Source organism: Lepeophtheirus salmonis, chromosome 14, assembly GCF_016086655.4.
Source record: "Lepeophtheirus salmonis chromosome 14, UVic_Lsal_1.4, whole genome shotgun sequence".
Classification (NCBI taxonomy): domain Eukaryota; kingdom Metazoa; phylum Arthropoda; class Copepoda; order Siphonostomatoida; family Caligidae; genus Lepeophtheirus; species Lepeophtheirus salmonis.
This window is the reverse complement of record NC_052144.2, coordinates 5,184,746-5,209,736: the sequence shown is the minus strand read 5'-3', so window position 1 is coordinate 5,209,736 and position 24,991 is coordinate 5,184,746. Positions and strand designations below refer to the sequence as shown.

General features: G+C 29.5%; 1 protein-coding gene across 1 annotated transcript in view; it reads right to left on the bottom strand.

Annotated features, from left to right (window-relative positions):
• AkhR (Adipokinetic hormone receptor) overlaps window positions 1-24,991 on the bottom strand; it is a 172,374-nt gene that overhangs the window by 72,637 nt on the left and 74,746 nt on the right. The window contains exon 2 of the mRNA XM_040725348.2: window positions 19,555-19,850. Coding sequence (XP_040581282.1) covers window positions 19,555-19,722 — 168 coding nt within the window. The 5' untranslated portion in view covers window positions 19,723-19,850. The remainder of the gene's footprint in view (window positions 1-19,554; window positions 19,851-24,991) is intronic.

Sequence of the window (24,991 nt, the reverse complement as noted above, 5' to 3'; positions counted from 1 at the left end):
ACGCATCTTCATTCGATATTATTTTTTAACAGAGTGATTAAAAATTAAATTGTTTGTAGTGGTGTGCCTTTACCTGAGAAGGAGTCAATGTTATTAATCAAGGTGGACACGCAACCTTGGACTCCGAGTAGAATAATTCCATTTGTATGGATTGCTGCGTAGTGTATCTTCTTGACACTGGAAATAAAGTTCTCTATTTTGAGACCCTCATCATATGAAGGAGACGGACGACAAGCCAATCCAGCTGGGTCAGTCTCACTTCAAGATGATGCCAAACGATGTCTTCGACCACTCTGAACATGGTTACACTATTTAGCAAAAGTAAAGAAAAAAAATGAAATGTTGTTTTTGTATCCTTATTACAGAATGAACCCATTCGATCCTCTTGACCTGCTCTCGATTTATTGGTAAAAAGTAAGCATGCTGCCTACCAATAACTAAGTCACCTCTGGTTAGAATTACTCATGTGTCTACTTTTTTCATGTCTTTTTCAAGTTCAATCTCTTCATGTTTCCACAGCATGGCTGTTGAAAAAGGTTTTTCTTAATGATTTACGAATGGCAGTTTCTTGTGCAATATATATTGGAGTCGGAAGGCTTGAACGCTTCTTATCTACTTTATGGATCCAGTAAAGTGTTTTGGCCCTGAGTAAAAATATGAAATTGCTTATAACGATGCTATTTCAATGGAGCCAATGGACGGACATTATCCTGAGGTTTTTGAAACACTCATCACAACTTCTCAAACAAGTGTTACAATTGATGGGTTCATCTGACTTCAAAAGTTACAGAACGTACTCCATTATTAATCTCCACAATAAACACATCTCCCAAGTACTCTCCACATCTTTTCACGGCTCTGAATACTTTCAGTGTACGGGCGAAGATCCGCTCATAAAAATTGTATTTTGTAGTAAGCTGAAATACATATCGAATTATCTCTAATAGAGCCATGATATATTAAGAGTCTTTCACATGGCTTCTACGTCGGTCGAGCGCCGAGTCTCCAACTTTAGATAGAGATATTGAAGGGGTTTCTTGAACTTTATACACACGGTACTGTTCCAATAAAAGGTTTTCTTTTATTTTATAATTGAAAACGGCCTCTTGAACAAAAATACTCGGTTACCAAATAATATTGTTGATTCATAATACAAGATTTGTTTTTAAAAATATTTTAATCCCATTTGCTTCCGTTAGAAATTGACTATCTCACTTTATTTTACGTTTAGACTAAGTATATTAGATGTCGAAACACCTTAAAAAAACGAAATGTAATATAATTTTCAACAATGAATTTGAGCTGTCAAGACAGAAATTCATTGGGAAAAAATAAATTAACATTTTGAACTATGATGTTTATAAATAATTATTTATGAGAACTGGCTTGAAATCCCCTCTGATCTACCAGTTTATATTTCCTTCCTCCCTTATTTGACGTTTTTTTTTTTTTTGATGTCGTTATTAATGTATTTTTTCTCCATGTATTTGATAAAATATAGGATAAATTCTGCAAAATACGAGTATACTATGTTATAACTTATATTTATATTCAATGAGGGGAAGGGAGAGAAAATAATAGGAAACTCAACCTTAAATCTGTTTATATATTGAATGTTAAAGATTGTTTTTATTTATGTTATGTTTTCTTCTTAAGTATTTTTAACCATATTACAAGAATTTCTTCAACTTAGAAAAATAAAAATAAATAGGCCTGGAAATGTACAATAATTGGAGAAAAATCTATGATCCTTGCAAATGGGATGTTTAATTTCTTTTCTATTTTAATGCATCGGTAAATAAGTCCGGGGCCTAGATAGAAAAACAACATTTTTTGCCAAAATTCATTTTTAATCATCAATATAATCTCCTTTTTGAACAATACAATCATTCCAACGTTTCTCTAGCTTTTTAGTATCACGGGTGTAGAATAATTTATCGAGACCTTCAATATATGCCTCAGTTTCGACAATCACTTCCTCATCTGAGCCAAATCTCTTTCCACAGAGCATCTTTTTGAGTTCTGCAAAGAGGTGGTAGTCACTGGGGGCAAGATCTGAAGAATACAGTGGGTGCCGTAGCAATTCGAAATCCATTTCGACCAATTTTGCGGCTGTTTTTATTGACTTGTGACACGGTGCATTGTCTTGGTGAAGGAGCACCGATCTTCTTCGTCAAATGAGGTCTTTTCTGTGTAATTTCGGCCTTCAAACGATCCATCAAAACGATATAATAGTTTCTGTTGATTATATTTACATGTTCTAAGTAGTCAATGAATAAAATGCCATCCGAATCCCAAAATAAAGAGACCATGACCTTCCTAGCCGATGTTTAAGTATTTGGACAGCTTTTTCCGTCTATACACCAATCAGCAGACTGCCGTTTTCATTCTGAAGTGAAGTGGTGAATCCATGTTTCATCCATTGTGATGTAGCAACGAAAAAACTCTTTCTTATTTCTCGTGAATATCTCTAAACAGCTCTTTGAATCATCTTCTCGTAGTTACTTTGGCTCGGGTTTGAGCAAACGCGGCACCCATTTGGAAAACAGCTTTTTCATACCTAACTGTTCGTGGATGATGGTGTAAACACTTCCTTTTGATAACTTCAGAGTATCATCTATCTCTTGCAACTTCACTTTGCGATTGCCCATAGTGATTTTCAGGGTTTTTTCAATGTTTTTCGGAATAACCGCCTCATTTGGCAGACCAGGGCGTTTAGCATCATCGGTGTTCGTACGACCACCTTTGAAATCGCCAAACCATCGTAAAATGGTTGTTTTCGATGCAACAAAGTCCAAATAACATTTTCAAGCCAAGTTTGGGCTGAAACGGTATGTTTTCCCATCAAACAGTAATGATAAATCAACACACGAAATTGCTTTGAATCCCTCGGATTTAAGAATCACAAAAGTATCGTCAATTCAACCACTTGAAATCGATAAATAATAATCCAATCGTGATAAAATTTTGACAGTATCATTTTGAATATTTTTACCCCCGAAAAATATTTTGTTACTGGCATCATCTGGTAGTTAGACCAAGGACTTATTGGCCAATGTGCTATGTAAGTAAGAATGTGTATTGTAAGAATAAAATAAAAATAAAATTACACCCTTGTCATGGCAACGATCAGACAGTCAAACGATGAATATTTTGTCTGTGGTATATTACACTGCCATTTTAGAAGCTTGAAGTCAGGGCTGGAGGAAGGCCACAGTGGAAAGGTTGGGCAAGGGTTCTAAAAGGGGCTAAGCCAGAAGTCAGCCTTTATTGCTGCTGAATTTTTGGTCTTTCTTTGCTGTATGCCACTGTAATCGAATTCTTGATGTAGTAGACAGTCTAGATGAAGAAACCTTCTTGGCACTGAAACTACTGTGGAGGGAAACGCACACGTGTTGTCTTCTTCTTCTTTTTTTTTTTTTGCTCAGACATATTTACGACTAGAGACATGGAATATATACAAAACTTATTTACTTTTTATCAGCTGTAATTTGTTTGTCCTTCAAAAATTAGGAGATAAACATTTAATTCAATGCTACTCTATGCTTTGGGTGTTCACTCTGTATTAATAATTGAAATTGTGTCTGACAAGTTGAAGATGTTTCGAAATAATAATTTATGTGTATTGTGCGTATAAAATTATTACATACATTGTCTGTGGAGCCTAACATATTTCTGTTAAATTTTCATAAGGCTTGAGGTAGTTTCGATTTTGTTTCCGAATTTTAGGTCTTTCACCGATCAAAATGTACTTTTAAAAAAAAAAAAAATATTTGCAAATTCTATGTTTTTGCTCAACATTTACAAAATTTATTTTAATTTACCCTTATTAGATGTATTTTTATAACTTCTTAACAGGCGGTCAGTGGGTCAAGTACATTTTATACGTACCACAAAAATGATTTAATAACAGTAGTAAAATTAAAATAAATGCATTTCATGATGGTGTTATTTCCTTACATTGTGTTTTTATGTAAAGACTGACGGCACTCCTCAAAAATCTCAGGAGCGGGTGATACTCCTTTTTTCATAACACCCCTTTATGTTAACCAACATTACCTCTGCGCTAAACTATGAGCTAGTAAAATTTTTCTAAGGACCTATGTCAGTGTTCCCTCGTTTGATCCTGTAAATAAAGGGCTCGACAGCCTCACTAGTCTATGGCTAGTAAAAAAAGTAGTCGGGCTAATGGAGGATAGCCTGTATCTAATCCATTTGGCTACATATTGCTGTACTTTAAATACCCAGGAAGTTTTGAGTTCAAATCATGCGTTTTACATAGCGTTAATTTTGCACAATATCTCCTTTCCTGTATGATTTGAAAATGTTTTTTTCCTAAACTTACATTTGTAAGCACGGAAAAGTCAACAAATTTCAATTCAGAACCAACTGATCTATTTTATATATTCTTTAGAGAGCTTAGTTTCCTTGTTTCTCATTGGACTTTAGAGTATTGGATATTTTTTCTTAAAGAACCAAGAGTGACACCTTCACCAGTTTTAGAGAAATCAGATTACTATTTTAAGTCATTAAAGGAAAATAGAGCAATTGACTTACATTGAAATAAAGAACACAGAACCTATTCTATTTTGGCAAAATTCTTACTTGCCATATAACATAAATAATATTAGCTATATTACAAGCCCAATTTTTAATTTTACTTATTATAAATTGTGTTTCATAGAAAATATATTACTTTCTTTTTGTACTTCAGAAAAGTATCTTATTTTAAAACAAAAGTACCTCTATACAAAACTAAAAAAATGCAATACTTGTGGTATTCTGGACTATTATTTTTATTAATAGGTTTATTTAAAAAAAAAGTTATTCATGAGCACAACGAGGACTAACACAATCAGTCTGAATGGGAACTTTAACAACATTACAGCTATAATATGTATAAACGAAAATATTTAAACTTCAATTACTTTTATAATGTTAATATTTTTTATTGTTCAATTAATATGAAACCCAATGTTTTAGTTATAGTGGCTTGCGGGAGGACTTATTTTTCTCATTTTGATTAACAGACAAATAAGAGTGTATTCATTTTTTGGCATTTATTTGTTTTTCAAGGATATTTTCTCAAGATTAGAACTAAATAATTAACATGTTTTTAGAATCTGGAAAAATGTATTATAAGAATATAAATAATTTAGAATTTTATGAAAAAATTGATACAAACTATATAAAAAATAAGAACGTTCGTCTTAAAGATGTAAATATTGACATCTGATTCGCAATCAAAGAATGACGTATTTATTTAAAAAAAAAAACATAAAACAACTAATTACTTTTCAATATATCATTTCAGCTCAAGGCTGTTTTTATAGAGTTTTATATAAATTAAAGAAACTTAATTACACAAAAGTAGTTCTAAAAGTACTTTGTTTTGAAATCTTGGGGTGAAAGAATAAGTTAAAATATTAATTTGATAAAAAAGGAGATGATAATATTTGAGCCATATTATAAGAGTTGTTTAGGGGTAGCATTTTCTATTCGAAAAGTATATTCTAATATATTTTATTATCAACCTGTTTATCTAATATACATATATATATACACATACGACTAATTAATTATTCTTTATCTTTATAGAGGGGGGTACCAGGTACATATAGAGGTCGCTACAGTTGTGTATAAATATGACCTTAGATTAACGGGATACTTTTTTAGTGGGAAACAGAATAAGGTTTTATTTTTTTCCACAGCTAGTATCATTAAATTTTTATTCTACAGCAGATAACACCTAAGTATAAAGTAAAAGACGAAGAGTAACCGTAAGGATGTATTGGGGTGTTCCAAATGAAAATTCTTGTCGGGGTCTTGTCTTGCCCGGAGAAAAATTGAAAGTGACATATCATTTGGTCATTCTATGGAAAGTTATATAGAAAACTCAAAAAAGAAAAATTACGAGCAACACTAAAAATACAAGGGTCTTCAAGACGCTTTTTTATCAAATTCATAATGAAAATAAATAAAAGCTCAGAGTTGGATTAAGTTACATAACAGATTTTTATATTTTTTGACTACCAAGTTTTTATACTTTTGATTATGAACAAAAATACCGAAAATTTTATTTATTTTGGAGTGAAAAAAAGTGTAAAAATCACTCGAATGATGTTCCACAGAAAGCAGGAAGTGGAGGTCACAATTTAAAGAGGTGTCCATAGTCCTTGTTTAGCTTGGAGAAGAAGGTCAAGAAGCATCCCACACCAAATTGATGAATTGCCTACCCAACAACTTATCCGTGGCTTCTCGGACAATCAGGAGGACCGTAAAAGACGTCTTGGGATTGCCTTAATAAATGAGGATCCTACAACACCTTCTGAAAGAGGTCAAGAATACCAAAAAACTAAAGAAAACTTAGATCTTAAAAAATGAAGAAGTTAAATTTTGGTGGAAGTGGGAGTTGTATAATAATGGTAAAAATACTCAACCCGACTCCTTGGCAAAAATTCAACTCGTAGACATCACTAAAATCCATATTCCTCTTTTTATAAAAATGTGAGACATCTTCTATATGTTTTACCCCATTAAAAAATGTTTTCTTGATATGGAAGTGCTTACAAATATTTACAGTTGACAGGATACACAAATAATGGTTAAATTGGAAACAAATCGAATCCAGAAAAAGATAGGCAGAGATGTTTTCTTTCTAAAGAAGAAAAATAAACCAGTCCGCCACTTCTATGCAACTGCTCATGTATGCTCGGAATCCAAACCATCGTAGAGAAAAAAAATTAAAGAAGAATACGGGGTGGATGTAAGCATACTAGATGATCACTTCTTTGAGTCAACATACAACTCATTTGAAATATACTTTTAATTACACCTGTTTTAAACATAGTTTACGCTGTTATATCTAAAAATAAAGGTCTTACTATAGGCTTCGAAACTTTTTTTGAACGAAAAATGACTTTGATGAGGAGGTTCGAAAATATAGGTTAAAGGAAAATGCATTGCTAATGTTGTTGTTTGCCTCTTTCTTTCAAGTTGAAAAACAATGACAACATAAATAATTTACATTTAATGTAGAAATTAATCTTTGGATGGAACGATGTAGCTCAATGGACAACACGATAAAGCGAAATTATTCCCTAGAAATCAATGTAGTTAGATTTGCACACTGTGATTTCTAGAGAAGGGAATGTACTTTATGTATATAGAGACTTTGAAGAAGATTTCCAGGTCAGGTGTTGTAAATGGGTTCAATTCCATATGACCAATAAAAGGATAACATAAACAAATCCATTGGAATAATTTGATAAACCGACGCAGCCTCGAGTCTGTTAACTGCATTGACCTACACTGCACAATTATTAGTATAATTTTAATTATTTTAACGAACTTTAATGAATCTACTTTATATAATAATTATAGTATCAATAGTATTTATTATATCTTCTCCATTAATCTATTATCCATTGATATTGGTTAGCAATAAATGAACATTAAAAAAAATTCTATATTAATGAAGGAAACTTTGTCTGTCCTATTATATATAGGAAACCGATTCACCGAGTTTACTGTCCATTATGTATGTAATAAACTTATTTTGATCTAAGAAATAACATTATAATCTTATTAATGAAATATTGTTGGTCTGTACACAACTATATATGTGCACACGCCAAACATATTTATATTATTTATTGTTATGATGTAGGATCCAACGTGAATATAGGGTGCATTGGGTATAGTTCTCCCTGATGTATATCATATGAATATTCTTGATATATCAATTATTACAGGTTTGCACGTAAGAACAAGAGCCCTGTTTATATTTGTTTTTCTTCTAGGCCTCTGTTGTATATAGTCATACATGTACATCCGGTGTGTTTCTTAGCTGGCCTGTGAATTTGTAATTTGGTAGTATAAAGAATGAATTTTAATATCCTTAGCAGTTGTCATTATTTTTAATTCCTGAGTAGTGAACATCCTTTCATATATAGATTTAATTATATTCAAAACTTTTTGAAACGTTCGTGTGTGCTCATAAAAGACGGAGTTTAACCTTGAGGATTTGTTGCAGAGTTACAATTGAAAGTGCTTGTTGGACGCAGAGTAGAATTGTGCATCGACATTGGAGTAACTCTAGCAAATGTCTCTGTTTATATGCTTTTCTCCTTCTTCTTTTGTCACGAGTGATTGTAGCTGATCCAACGAAACGTCATGACCATTATTCTCTCTCTCCTCCAAAACATTCTTTAAATTGTCAGGGTCACCATTTTGATTTTCGGTTTCTTTTTTTGTAACATGCCCATTTCATACTGGATTTGCAGCTTTTTATAAATTCATAATATATGTTTGTATATGTTAAGATTTGAGTAATATATAAATGCTGATTTGAGTCATATATAAATGGTCTTGTATTTAAATCAAATTTGTCTGTTGAGACGAAAATACACATCGGCCATCCCAACATATTAATTAATCGTTTCTCAAACTCTTATTTTTATTCTGTCATTCACGAGGATAAAATTGGTCATTTCAAGTTATATGACTGTGTTATAATATTGAGTAGTTACATGCAAGTATGTTCATGGAAAAAAAAGAATTACTTAGTAAGTTATTTTCTATATTATTTTTATAAGTTTTTATCTTTTAGTCAGCGTCTAATTACATTGGGGAATGCCGGTTACTACTTCCAGTAATATATAATCCAATGAATCTCATATTTTTTAAAAATAAAATTTTCTGTAGGTATACGTAAAACTTGGGAAAACGGAGTCCCGTTTGAGAAACCCTAGTACAGTTTTTTCACTTATACAATCTTAAATATTTTTTTTTTTTTTAGGTTTCTAGGATCATATTTACGATTCATAATATTTAAATTAATAAAAAAATTATTGATCATCCTGTTTGTAAAAAAAAATAACACTAATGTTTCTTTGTGCGAGAAGAAAGTTTTTATACTTAACAAATCTTTGTTCAATTATACACATTTTTTGTACAATTATAAATTAGCAATAGTACCCAGCATTATCCGGGGCTATTAAGCACTGACAAACAAACAATTTTTACTTTCATAGTAGAGAAAATAACACCCCTACAAATCCGTGATGTTACATATGGGCACACTCACCAAAAACCAAAAAGTACTTTTGTTCATTTTTAAGCCTCATCATAGTTCACATTCATTTTTTTAAACTTTATGGGAACTATTTCATGTTTTTTTACATGAGTTTAACTAAAGCCTTGCAAGATGTCTTGTATTTTAGAGATTCCCCTCTGTATACTATACTTTTTTTTCCTTTATACTATATTGGTATATGAATCATGGATCAATATAAACAACCCACGTAGTGACGTGTTTTCTTACATTATTTTTTACTTGGTTGATGGCTTTTAGGGTGAATCAATGTTACTTTTTAAAAACTTTTTCAAGACATTAACTAAGATTGTTTGCAAAATAACTCGATTAACTGAATAATCAAATTGTATTTCATGATCACATAATGAAATGCCTTCATTCTCTTAATGAAACTTACTTTTAGATTGAAGGAAGCATGAGTTGATGTTATTCTAAGTACCGACAATTGCAATTTTGTTTTATGATTAGAGATTTGAATACTTTTATTTTATATTCTGTTAGACAAAACAATTACAAATTATACTAATAAATTCAATATTGCAGTAATTCGACATAAATAACCAAATTTGTTTAATTTTTCTATACAAAACTTCTGAAAAACTTTGAGGGAGAACATTTTGGAAGCAATTCCTATTATTTAGTAAACATGAAGATACAACACAAGCCACACATAGAAAAAATTGGATAATTATTGATCTTATCCTGCACAATCCACTCATTTTGTCCAAGTATAGTATAAAATTGGTTTAAGACAACCATTAATTTGATTATATAATTTATGGGCATTGTTTTCACGTAATCTGTATTTAATTCAACTATAATCAACGCAACAAAGGATATTCAGATATACCAGTTAATATATCGACCAAAATATCATCTTTACAGTCAAAAGGTTACCTGTCTTTCAAAAAATTCACCTATCAATAACTTCTTATTTATAAATTACAGGTAAACAATATTTTACACATATATGTCTTAATACGTTAACAAACATTTATTTGTTTAACAGATCTTTCCTTTTGAGAATTTATTTTATAAAAGTTTATAGGTTTAAACTTATTATTTTTTCAAATGTTGAACAATGATGACATTTTGAGGTTTACAAACTGTTCAAAGCTCTCTTTGATGAAATATTATAGAATATAAAATAATGATTGACATTTTTGGTTTTTATAAAAAAAAAAAAAATTAAAACAAACAGAATAAACAATAAATATATTAGTGTGATGCAGTTCCTCTAGCATAATCAAAATCAACAGAACCTAATTTTGATACTGCAACTAGGTAATTAGAACACAAATGCAAAATCTTAGAAAATTTGGTTATCGTTTACCTCAAGGACAATTGCAATTTCTAAACGTGTATGATGCAAGACTTTTTTATTATGGGTCTTACAAAAAAACATCTTAAATAGTAATATGTTCCTTTAATCAAACTAAGATTATCTATTTTATAATTTTGTTTGTTGAACATACCCTTTTTGTGACAAGTTTAAAATATGAGGCAAAACCTTTCTTAATCTCACTGCTAAGTGTCCATTATAGGTTTTACACGGCACGTTGAGCATAGTTAAAGGCCTAAGGTTTTCTATAGATCTTGGATCCTTATCGTTTTTATGTATAAGAATTAATTTCCCTATTTTGTTATTGATTGCTATGAGATAATTCAAATGTGTTGCTAAAGGAAGTAAAACCCCCAGACAGGTAATCAAGAATAAAAAAGTGTACAGAGTGATTTAGATTCTCTTGCTGTCCAGTCACAAATACTATATTTTTGCTGAGCAGATCTATCTTTATTGCATTAAGAAGCTTAGACATTTGCCCTGGTTAGTGTAAGGCATAAGGTCAGATAAACTGTCGAAGTTTATCCTTTCCCACCTTTATTTACAGAATTAACAACATTACCAGTTTCTCACAATCTCCTCAATGAAAAATCTCAGTGGACAACTTTTTGCAAAACTGCAGGATATATTCTTCTTCCCTTCTAGAATATCGTCCAGAGATGCATAATTATATCCTTGATATGAGATCAAAATAATGACTTAGACTGAATAATAGTTTAATCCAACATCAATGCTACTTATGATCAAAACGTAGCCTGTGAATATAAATTTGTCAATCACTGACACCTATTTGAAAAAAAAAAATGAATACTTACACACTACGCAGTAAAATTTGATGGATGTACTAGGATTGTATCAATATATGTGTTCAACTGACACCTTTCTATTACTATAGAAAGGGGCATCTGATTCTGACGATGATTTATATATTTGTATTATATATATTTTTTTTGGGGATTTGCAACAATCCAAATGTTGTTATTTTTTTTAATAGAATATATATACAATATTGACTTTTTAAATTTTAATTTATATTATATTGAAAGCATAATTAATTAGCAAAGAAGTAAGAAAGGTTCTCTCTTTTTTTATACATGTTGAGAAATTGCAATTGTGCTACAGGTAAACATTAACAAAAATTTGTAAAATTTTGTATTTGTGTTCTTCTTACTTAGATGCAGTCCCAAAATTTGGTTCCACTGTTTCTGAAAAGTATTTCTAATTTCCTGGGCAACTGCATCATCCTAATTGATGTATGTTAAGTCAGGAAAGGATCAAAAGTTAAACATAAATAAGTCTCTTAGATTACTTACATCTAATCAATGAATATTAATAAAATACATTGGATATGAAAATTTTTTAGATTTGCAATCTTCTTGTCTGTCATAAATTTATTACTTATTAAAATTATTCGAATAGTCAATTTATTTATATTTAATTTATACTTTCTCACAATCTAACATTGCTAAAATACTTAATCATGTATTTTGAAAAAATCAATCAAAATCGATTTTTTGACAGAAAACCTTTAAAAGTTGTAATATAAGGTTAAGTAAGTTTTAGTATTACTGTAAAACAGTTGAAAATAATATTAAATTATATAAATGTTTCTAGTAGATTTTTGTGGGATTAGACAAATTTAAAAGGAACTTTATTAAATATAACGTAATTATTATTTTTTCTTTCGAATTGTACATTTTCTTTTATCAATTTTTTTAGCTTTAGTTTTCATCTACAATTATTTTATTTTAACATATGGCTCTCAATAAGAACTATACTAAAAAAGTTATTAAAAAAAACGTTTTAAAGGCCATATCTATTACAATTGAAATTTAAAATGGTAATTGTTGTGTTCAATGGCTTGAATGAGAATAATGAATGTGGTTTTTAGATGGCGGGCAAAAACACTGTCACATAGTATTTTGTTTATACAAAAACATATACATAGGGTCTGCAGCTATCTTGTCCGCGAGAATGATTTTTTTCAAACGTCATTTTCCTTCCGACTAGTATTCAAATTAAACAATAAAAACAAATTCTCAAAGATTGACGGATTTTAATACGTTTTATTGATTAAAGATTCCAGCCTTAAGTACAGTCTTTATACGAGGCCGAAAGCCCAAGCGAGTCCTCCCCACTTGGTCTCTTGGCCATTCCTGGAATTTTTCTTGATCCGACTGATAAGTTCGTCTTTGGTGCCCAAAAGTCCGGCAAGATGAAGCCGTCAAAATTTTCTTTGTCCATGTGATACTTGTTTCGAGTGACGTGGCCTTCACAGTCACTTAGACCTCAGACAATGATGATGATGTCTCAAAATCACATTTAGATGCCTCAAATTTATTCGTAAGATTGCGAACGGAAGTCTTGATAAGTGCCAGAGTTCAAACAATAGTTATATTGCCACTCCTAGTTCAGATTCCATGGAGTTTTCCGTGCATTTTACAAATATTTGAGACATCAAATTCGTCAATAAAGCCAACTTTTTTCAACTGGTGCAAGTTTGAACAAGCTTTCTACACACAAGAAATTAGCAACCTAAGTGTCCGTTTTTTCCAAGAGAGTGGGTAAAAGTAGGGGTAAAGAAAGCTTGTTACTGTGCATTAAGGATATCACATAAACTTGACAACATTTCATTTAAAGGGTTTTATGCTTGTATTACTTAAAAAAGTCCAATTCATGTCATACTTAATCGGAATCTTTGAATACTTGAGAGATACAACATTGTAAAAACATCATTGCCTATATTTACATGCATCTGTAAAGGTGTATTTAGTTAAAAATAACACAATCATAGATGTAACGAAGGGAAAACAAATCATGTATATTAATGATATATTGTTATAAATGGATATTATTTATCATAAACCGAATTACGTGGTCTGTGTATTTTTTTTTTATGACGCCTTTTAGAGGAGCTTTCTGTTCATTTATAAAAATGGTTTTGTTCAAACTATTCACCTTATACTTCAAGTTACCGCTTTATAAAAAGCATTCTATAAAAATAATTTTCAAAAAGTACCAAAAGCAAAGGCTAAAGTATCAAAATTACTAAATTTATGTATATCCAATGAGCACCCTAGCGCTTGGAAAAAAATAATAAATAGCCAATTATGTGTAAGAATATATAAATACGAGTATATACTAAATCATTTTAGATTTATGACTACACACAATTTCACCTCTGTTTTGCCATGAACTCCTGCCCAAAAAGCTAAAAAAAAAAAAACTCAATTTTTAAGACCCAAAAATATTATATTTAATTAGACACACAATCGGCACTTGATGTTAACAAAAAAAGTAACCTATGCGTAGAACAGTGTTTATTAGAAGGTTTCATGTCAAAAAGTCAGATCAACACATATGATTGTGATATGTTAATTTTTTTCCAACACAAGAATATTATTATTTAAGCCTTATGAATAACAATTACAACCAACAATATTTTTCTAAAAATGATTTCCACCTTAACTAATCATCTGATTTTAAAGAAAATAAAATGCCAATTTAAGCAAATTTAAAAAATATATTTATTATTCAATATATGCAATCGCCTTTTTGGCATGGAGCAGGGTCTTGCTGTCACATCCAAACTCTTTTAGTTCCTTCCTGAAAAAGGACCTGGCTAGGCTGAACATGGACACTATACCTTTTCCACGATTATGGAAGAAATACTAAGTTGATCCATGCCATTTTTTTAACTGACAACAAACACTTCTGACTAGCCACCTTAACAAAAAACAAGGTCCACCCACGCATGCGCAGCTGTGGCAGGTGTTCAAACTTCGTTGTTATAACGTTATCATTCTCCTTCTCGATTTAATACCTCAGCAATAGTAAAGACTATCTCCCACGGCAACAAAGTTGTTATAATGTACAAGTATTTTTTGCTTGTTCAAACTAGTTTTAAATGAATGTTTTCCTTCTTTGGATTTTGTTTTCGTTTTGTGCAATGGATTTGTAGAATTTTATCAAAATCCTTTTTTTGTATTATTTGAAGAAATAAACGGCTCAGATCTAATTCAATGAATGTATTAGTACTACTTGCCTATTGCAGGCAAGTTACAATAATACTCATAAATTTGTCGACATAAAAAAATGTTATTTTAATTCAAGGAATACCTTCATCCATCACTATAAAATTATCACTTGTCTAATACGAACTAATATTGAAAAATTGAGTAAAAAGTATATGTTAACAGCTCCTCATCTCTTTAACACTAATTTCTCAAATTCAAACTATGAAAGTTAATTTCCGAAAATACATCTTAATTTTTTGGGTAATGAGTTTTAATTATAATTATATACTAAATAGGTTTTAATTAGTTTCTCCTTATTTAAGTCGAATAAATTAATATTTTTTTTTTATGTGTACGTTTTTGTATATTATACCCAAAAACAATTATGATTACGGTATAACGACGTACATATTGTACATTGTGGCGAAATACTCACGGAAAATTTTTAGAAAAAAAATCATTTACCAAATATATTGATATAAGAATATATGATACATAAATTTAAACATTTTATAACTGTATTTTGATAAATATGTACTATTCATATGCATTAATATATTGCCATATACAAAATATGTAAATTAATAATTGCTACTTCCCGAAAACCGATTTGTTTTAACAATTATCTTTATCCCCTTATATTTTATGTAAATGTCTGTGTGTGGGTGTGTGTCTCCAGGAATCCCGGAAAACCATATCTATGTATTTTGAAGAATTTTTTGTGTAGGGTTTTAAGGCTCAAAATATGGTTTTGGCGACATTTTATTGGGCTTTTGAAGTTTGATATTGGCAGAATTTTCTCTTTTTCATAAGTAATTTCGATCTTTTTTGTCTACTTTACCACTAAATCCAGTGGCACGCAACGTTTATCTCGCTGTAGAAGTAAGGGATTTAACTTAAGAAAAAAGTTACATATCGTGTATTATAATTTTTTAAAGCACATAAATCTTTTTTATAAATGAAAAAAAGTCATAATTTTTTATTACTTCATACATAAACCTTTCCAGACAAAAAGGGGCGGGGGTAATTTTTTTCTCCGGGAGTTGTTTTGGTAAAACACATTTTTATTTACCATTTGCAACTTTTGAGGGGTCAGAATGCGTGATAGTTCAATTTTTTGGCTCCTGTAATATCCCCTAATATACTTCCTAAGAATGAGAAGGAAAAATATATCTTGATACAAATTATGCACTGAAAAATAGAGTATATACAAGGTGGAGATATTAAACTCGGAAAATTGATGGATAACGTATATTACAATTTATTTTCCAAAATAAATTTATCAATTTACAAATCTTTTGCTATTACATATAGTAACTCCTAGTCCATGATAGCCACTGCCGGGAGAACGAAAGCCCGCATGGAGGCAACACTGTTATGTGCACGTTTATTGGACTCTCCTTCAAAGATGCTCCAGACATATTTGTCCAAAAGGTTCAGAGCTGGTGAGATAAGAGACCACATTTAAGTCCTCCAGGACCATCAAGTTATCTAGAGTGTGTTTTCGCTCTCAGAACGAGTATGAGTCTTCCTTGAAGGCTTACATGACCCATTAAACTCCTTGAAATCATTGATAACATAGTCAACAGCTAATTGAGGCAGCTTCCTTAGCTCAATCATCTCCTTGGCTGGCACAGGCGCTCTTATTCGGAAGATAAATCAAGAGTTTTGTATTTTTGCTTAAACAATTTGGTCGGTTGAATCTGATGAGTACCTTATAAATAAGCATATATCTCTCAGGGTTGCCAAGATATTGATATGTGAACCATTTTAATGTATAAGTATTTATAAGAAGAATAATCTATGACTCATGAGAGGAAAAAGAAGTAGGAAATATTATGTCTATAGACTTTTATATCTTTTCTTTCCAAATTATACCTCAAATTATAATGTAATCGGCAGTCTTGATCTGGATTTAGTCGCATCATAACAGACTTCCTTACTATTAATTTATAAACATAAACAGAGAAGTAGCTGTCCCACACCACTCTTAGTAAACATATTGGAAAATTATATTAACATGATGATCTTTGATGCACATCGCTTATTATATCATTTGATTACCTTTAAAATATTTATTTTACACATACATGCTAGCCTTCACGTTCGTTACCTGTTTTTTTTTTTGGCTAGTGGTCTTTTTACTATTATTATTATGATTATCTGCATAGGATGTATAAAATGATTATTGTGTTTCTGCTCATAATGTTGTTAGAATTGTCCTATTCGTTTATAATTGTTAATTTTTTTATAACTACTTTATATCAATTGAAAGAGGCATCTAAATAAATGGTAATAATATAATTAAATACAAAATATAATAAGATACCCCTAGAATCATAAATAACAGCCAAGAAATAAAAAATTGATCATAATTTTTTCAGCTTCTATTGTAGGAGATAATGAATATTCTTTAATCTATCACAATTAGCTAGAAATTTGTGTTTTCCTCTTTAATATTAAATATAGTACTTCAATTTCAAAGATATTATGACTTATTATCTCATCCTGGTAATTTAAAAGTATTTCCCCGAGATCTCACTAACAGACCCACTCTCACTTATTATGTATGGGCTCTATGAAAAACAGATTTGACGAGGTCTAAATCCCAACCTGATTTTATGTATAATGATATTAACACAATGCAAAAGAATTGAGATATAGGAGCATTGACCGTCTCAAAAGGAGATATATCATTGTTATTTAAACTATAAAAAGTAATGACCAATGATGACTTCAATTTCAAGAAAGTATCGCCCTTTCATTTCTTAAAATCACGTTATTAAAGTATACTTTTATTTCAATGTCATATTTTAAGGTTAAACAAGTATTTCCAGGAAGGTTAAAAGCTTTAATTAATTGATAAAACATTACAACATATGAAAAATTAGGGATTCATTATGTTATTCATATAACAATTCCTAAAAATGTGTCTAATGATACGAAATATAAATAAAATGAAAGATCATTTTTTAAAAGCTAATATTTTTTAAATGTTTTATATTATAGATATAACAAGAAAAGAACCTTATAGTTTTACTTGAAAAGATTTGCTGTTATAAAAAAGTTCCATTTAAATTGTTTTTTTCATTTTGACATTATTTTAAAAAAAATATTTCATATATAGGCTCTACAAAGTTTTTTGGAAAAAGTTATCAAATTGGATAAAAATAAGAGGATTATATGAATAAACATGTAATGATTACCAGTCAAATACATTGGTTATGAAACATACTTAAATTGGGATAAATCCCTTGTCTCTAGAAAAATAATTAGATATATGGCTTAATTTTATATAATTACTGCACTGTTTTAATTATTCATTTTAACCTTTATTTTCATTATTTGGTTCTTTCACGTCAAAAAAAGAAAAAAAGAAGCCCTAAATCGAAATTATAGTATAAAAAAGTGATAATTATATATAGACTCTAAGACAGTTGAAGGTTTTTAAGATCATTTTTGGGTTTTACAGCTTAAATAACTATAATAAATGTAGGTTTTATCCAGAGGTTACATGATGTAATTAATAAGTGTTTCCGGAGCTGTCGTTTTCATAAGCGGGTCCTACAGAAAATATGCAAATCTATTTTCTTTATTTCCTTTTCCATAATTTGAATATATAAAAGAATTGAAATTTTGTATGAAATTATATATACGCCGTAGTTTTTTTCATTTAATATTTTATTGTGCTTCCTTTAAGCAACTTTTTTTTATAAGAATGGTCCTCTTCATTTTTAAATTCGAATAATCTTTTGTTAGAAAATAAATAACTAATTTATTCCATTGTTCCATTTTTCAAGCAGCACAAAATTATTGTAAATTAGTTAGATAAGTGAAAGCAGGTTTGTTTTTTTGGTGTAATTAGTTCTAGTACTACTTCATTTTAATTCAACTTTTTTTAATTACAAAATATGAAAATTCCCTTTTACACTATGTTTTTATTTTTTTTTTAAATCTTGGAAGCATGTTTTTATTGATGTTGTTGCGTTATAACAAAATAACTTGAGGTTAGTATTTCAAATGGTCAAAATGTAGAAGAAAAAAATTCTCCCGGTCGAAACCTTTTATTCATAAATACCATGATTGAGGGAACATGTTGGGTTTTAGAAAGGAATTTCATTTTCTCAAATACTCCATATACCTATATGTTGGTTATTTTCCTATTTTCTCAGTTTATAAAAACTTTCTCAATACCTAGTTTTTTTTGTTTTTTTTGTGAAAAAACAAAATTATGTTGGATTTGCTTTCATGACGTTGAGAAAACATTTTGATCAGTTTATTTTACATAGTTATTGATCGAATATTTTTTTCTTCTAGCCAATAACGTAGGTCGTTGTTAAACTTTTATTATGTCATCCATGGTTATTGCTGACCTAATTATATCCTTTTCTATCCTTTGGATCAAATGTTGGGGATGTGGTATACATGCCATCTTTAATGGCCATCACAACAGCCTTTATACAAATATTCGTCTTTTTTCCATTGGCAGGCTTTCTATGAACATCTTAATGAATTTTATAGCGGTTTATAATAAGATATTCCGTTTATAATCACATACCTGTTGATATACACGGGATAATTCTCGTAGGAAGACATTTCTACAAGAAGTTTTTTAATAATTCTTATCTTATGGTCAGATTGTCGATACAAAAAATATTTTTCATCAAACAAAACTGACGTCATATCCTGCAACTCAATCACAAAGAAAACTTGCATCCAATTATTAAGGTATTGAAATTTAAATATATGTGGTACTTTTAATGGAACAGGAGATATATTTTTCTGCAGCATTTATAGCTATTATGAAGCAATACCACCTAATTCGCCTAAGACTCACCTTGATCACTAAAGGACAATTTCCCAGAAAGTTGAAAACCTACAAACAACCATATAATTGGAAGGATTTTTTTTTCTCTGAATGAAAATAAAGGTGAGAAATACTATTAAGATTCATTTTGGCATATTGTGCAATCAAAAATTGTCCCAAAATAAGGGATTTATTAAAGGTTTATATTCGGATTTTTTTTTCTAATTCACTTTTTGGTAACATGAAATCTTTCAATAACTTTTTATACATAAATCAATAAGAATCAACTTACCAAAAGATCTGCAATAGCTAAATGAATAAGAAGTAAATTCACACGAGACTTAATTTTTTTGTATCGTCGAACAAGGATTTTAAGGACAGTAAGGTTTGCCAGTGAGGATATAATGAATAACGTCGAGTATCCCGTTATAGATATTATATGTGCAGAATTAAATGTCATATCACTTGAAGTTTTTCTTCATCCTTTTCTACGTCACCATTGATCCGTGAGTATATCATGGATGAAGAATAGTCGGATGCATTGTGCAATGAATAGTTATTGGACTTCATTTCTTTGAAATTGACTATCTAAAAATACAACATAACAAAATATATTTAAAAATATAGACTAAAAAATTTTTTGTACATTTTTTTTAACAATCGAAATATTGCATTATTTAAACGCAAATATACCAATATAATGGAAGGTGTGTGATTAAAAATATATTGTAGATATATTTAATGTTACAAATACAATAATAAGTTTGAATGGAAAATTATGTCTAATTTGGAGGTAATATAATATATGAAGTAATGGTAATTGAATTCTTCAATTTTTGATTATTTAGAAAAATATACTTTTCTGATAATAGGTTTAGGAAAAGTTTATTCCAATTCTTTATTAAAAGTGTTACAGTCATTATAAATAAGCCAAATGTGCCCCGTTTGTTCGATAAATTGTTGGCAACGAGAATCAATCTTATTAACAAATCTTTAAATCTATAAATTAATAATTAAGAATACAGGAATCTTATTTGGATTTCAAGACAATAAATCCTTTATATTTCACAGCCTCCTAGTCATGTTTAAAATTAATTTGAAATGAAATGTAGAATTATTTGTCTTTCCCAAAATTAGCCTAGTATGAACCCTGTAGTACAAGTTAGTTCCTATAAAATATCAAAAACATAGAATAACTTGATAAATGTGTCAGAAAAAACAAAAAAGAAAATTACAGTAAAATTTGGTTAAATTAACACTTATAAGAAAAATACATTTCTGGTATAGACGGGGAAAGGGTAATTGGCTGGAAACTCAAAATTATTTTTCTATGGTGCTTAGAAAATTAAGCTAAAATATAATTTGATTTTAACAACCTTCTCCCCCCCCTTTTCTATTTGAAAATGAAATATTTTAAATGAAGTTATGCCACTCATTGATAATAGCTTTCAGGGGGCCCTGTATGTATTTTACTCCTTATAGTATAAACTAATGTATTGAAACAAATATTTATTTTTTTAAAGAGTTTGTTACAGTAGTAGATCAATGTTTTTGAATCATAAATTTATATGTATAGAAAGTTGTCGCAGCGATTCATAAATGAATTTTTTGGAACTTTTCATGTACTTAATAAATAATTTACTGATGTATAATCAATTATTAAATCAACAGTTGTAGTAATTAACAGCAAACAAATATTATGAAACACATTTCATCAACACACCAAAGACAACTGAGATGGAGACCAAAAGAAATTGCGCTTTAGTGTTTTTAGAAGAGGGGATGAGTTATGACGTTTTTTCATATCGTCTTGTAGCCTAAGGGTCTCTTTACCATGATTAAAAAGCAAATAAACAGTAACAAGATCCTTTAGAGAGCAAAAAAAAAAAAGTCAAATGTTTTGGTAAGACAATTTGGCAAATTTCTTACACTAGTGAATGTGGCATCTGTCTTCACCAGACTGTAGTCTTCTTGACTGTGAAAGCTGGAGTTTCATCGAGTGGAAGGTATGTGTCAATGTCAATACCCTAAAGGCTGCTGTCTAGAAGGAGTGGTCTGACATGTCGGAGGAACTTTCAATATAAAACATGCAGGGCCTCCAGGCCTGGGATTCAGACCATGGTGGAGACAAAGGGTGGCAAAATAGAGGTTAAATTGTTTATACATGTAAAGTAATGTAAATATACAAAGTTTATTATTTTACTAGTTGATGATTCGCAGGAACACACTCTACATAGATTACTTTAATGACATTAAAACTAAACCTTTGGTAAATTATGGATATATTCATAATTTAATATTCAAAACTTTAATGTCAGAACCTTTCGAAATACACATTCTGTTGGATAATACGACTTTAGAAATTTATTTGTTCTAGAGGGTTCATTGTTCTCCCTTAAAAAACAAAAGAAGCTCCTTGTATATTTTTATTTAATTTGTTCTTCATGCAATGATACTTTGATAACCCTGTTTAATTGGTTTGGTAAGATATACTGCATTGTTTGGGTTTGTCAGAGTTAGTAGCTTATATTATATATTTTTTTCGAAATAAGTTGACAAACACACATATCACTAAAAAACAGACACATTACCTTTCAACCCAAATGTAAGTTATTAAGATTTTTCTTGGAAATGAAAAAAGATTATATTTGTATATTTTGACAAATAATTGTCCATTTTTATCTATAAATTATAATTATTAGGCATTTAAAGCCAACGTAAATTGTACTTGAAGTAGCCAAAATGGATTGTCACTATACAAGAATAAGTAATAAATAGAATGTATTTGAAAGGCCACATTGATACTGATATTAATATCTTCAATGGAATAAAGGTTCCAAGCTATGGTTAATGGTATTGGTTATCCTACTTCATTGTACAAATTTAAATAAAATTACAATAATTGACACAAATGTGTCTCTAAAATATTGGGCTATATGTATAAATGAAGTTAAAAATACATTGATATTTTCTCTTCCTCTATATTTTTGTTCAAGATTGTTTTTATGTTGATGCATCACATGTGTAATATTGTAATTAACCATACATATCCGAATGTGTGCCTGTATTTTTGTTTGAGTTCTTGTTGACATATAATAAACTTCCAGTTATATAGACACATAAGTTATTTATAGTGATATTATATATATTTCAACATGAAAAACAGTAAAAACAGCTTTCTCTTTCATTGTTATATTTATTTTTCATTTTCTTGAACATATGTATATTATAATAATATTGATAGTCTTCCAAAATCCTACACCTTAATAAACTTTAGGAATCACAAATATATGATTTAGCAAAATAATTCCAAACAATAATATATTAGCAAGAGAGAAGGTTAATGTCACGAGACCTCCTACTTTCAAACCACTTCATCGGATGAAGGAGGAATAAATAAATGATTAAAGACGGTTTGTGAAAATATTTATTATGATAAATCTTAGTCATAATAGTGATATATACATCAAATCAATGACTTCTAAAACAATAAAGATAGTTTAGATGGATTTGAGTCCACTCATATTTCCAATGAATTCATATCTGTTCATAACATATTGATCTGGGATCTCATCAAAATTGTTTACTTCATCATCCATTGCTTCAAATGCTTTAGATCTGTTATGAAATGGTTTCATACATCTATAAGAAATAAGGATACGGTTAATGAAGATGAACAATACTGCAAGGAAATGTAAATTCTACATTGAGGAACAAAGAGACTAAATATCCTTCATCTGCAGTTCTTCTATTAAAGCAACTTCCAAAGTCTTTTTTATTTTGTCTCCTAATATTCTTGTAAAACTATTTCATTGATTTGAGCTTTAGAGTTTCAATGATGTACATAGCAAATTAACAACTTATAGTTATGATCCTGAATCCATTTATCAGCCTATATTATATCTGTAATTATAGACACTTTATCCTAGCTTAAAATTCAATTAATACTTTCGAGTTTTTTCTGCCATTAGAAAAAAGTAGAGACGATCCTGGACCATCAATGAAATGGGGTTCTCTTTTCTGGGGATATTAATCAGCAAAGCCGCATAATTATTCAACTCTCCTATCAATTACATATATTCATAAATAGTTCAAGGAAACTCTTACTTGATAAATATGTTAATAAATTAATTATCAATTATCTTATAATTTTAGTTGAATTATATTGGAAAATATGAATTTCGTTTTAAAGATTTCAAAAGTTAGTGAGTTGGAACTCATTTTCTCATAGCTACATACTTTTTTTACTGTGAACATATTTTTATTGAATATTTTGAGGAATTAAAAACAACGTATCTTTATAAAGAAATTTATAGCTACAAAAATCCAAGAGAATATTTTCACTAATTCTATTATTATAAAACAAATAAAAGAAGATATATATTATTGTCAGTCTTAGACGTTGAATGTGATGAAGAACATCATTTGGATCTTATTATAGTTCATTTAAATTTTCAAGTGTGAGGCAAAATAATTAGTTTTTGAAGTAAATGATAATATTTAAAAAAATATATAAAAAATAGCTTTTATTGAAATGAAAACTAAAGGGCAAAAAGGATTCAAAAATTGAATGGGCTGGATTAAAGTGATGATTTTTTATTAAGAATATTGATAATGTCCTTTAATCTTGATAAAAATTTGCTAGTTTAATTGTAATGTACAATTCTTAATATAAATATTGAATAAAATCATAAACTGACTGTAATCACCTCTTATTAACAATAAAATATCTATCAATAAAGTAAAATACCCCTTACTGTGTCTCCTCTGACACTCTTTCTCTTCCAAATAGTTTAAATATTCATTATTTAAATATTTCCACAACAAGGGCCAAATTTTATTTGATTTTAATTTTGGCAATGGCAACCTATCAAAAATGGTCCACAGGTATAAAAATATACTCTACAAGTCTTGGTTCCATACAAAAGATTATTAAAACTGCAATTAAAATCGGGAACTTTCATATTTCTACTATTAATGAGACTTCTAAGAATAAATTTTTTAAATGTTCGAGAATTAATTATCAAAAAAGTAATAGTTGCTTTAATACAGCAAAGTTTATGTGTAAGCATGAAAGTTAGTCACAGGGTTCACTCTCTATAGTGTTCTTTGATGTATATAAATATACATATTTTTGATCCAAAAAATAACAATGTAGTCGTATTAATAAAATGCTCTATGATGTATTTTATATACATATTTATGATCCGAAAAGTAACAATGTAGTTGTATTGATGAAAAATTACAGCTGTTTTGCATGTAGCATTGAGCCTGTATATAAGGTGCATTCAGATATATTTACAGTACTCTGCATGTAGCAAAAGGGAAGGACTGGTTTATTTGTGAGTGAGCACTCTAGAGAATAAACTACTCATAAGTCATCCCATTATATAAATAAAAAAATCTATGTAATGTTATCCTTTCTTTTCATTGTGAGGGGTAGAACACATGAATTGATCAAAGTAGCGAGGATTAAAGTGTGAATGTGCTGTTAAATAACGAATTGTAACACTGAGGATTTATTAAGGAGTTATCTTCTATAATATTTCGACAAAATGTGTATTTTAGCCGATGCCTAAACGAGGGACAAGTTGAACTTTTAAGCTGAAGTACTTCTTGCTCATCACACCATATTATTTTTTTTTATCTAAGACTATTATTTTTATTATTTTATTCTTGAGAAGACAACCCCCACATATTGAGTAACTATGGTTGAGTGTGCTCAACAG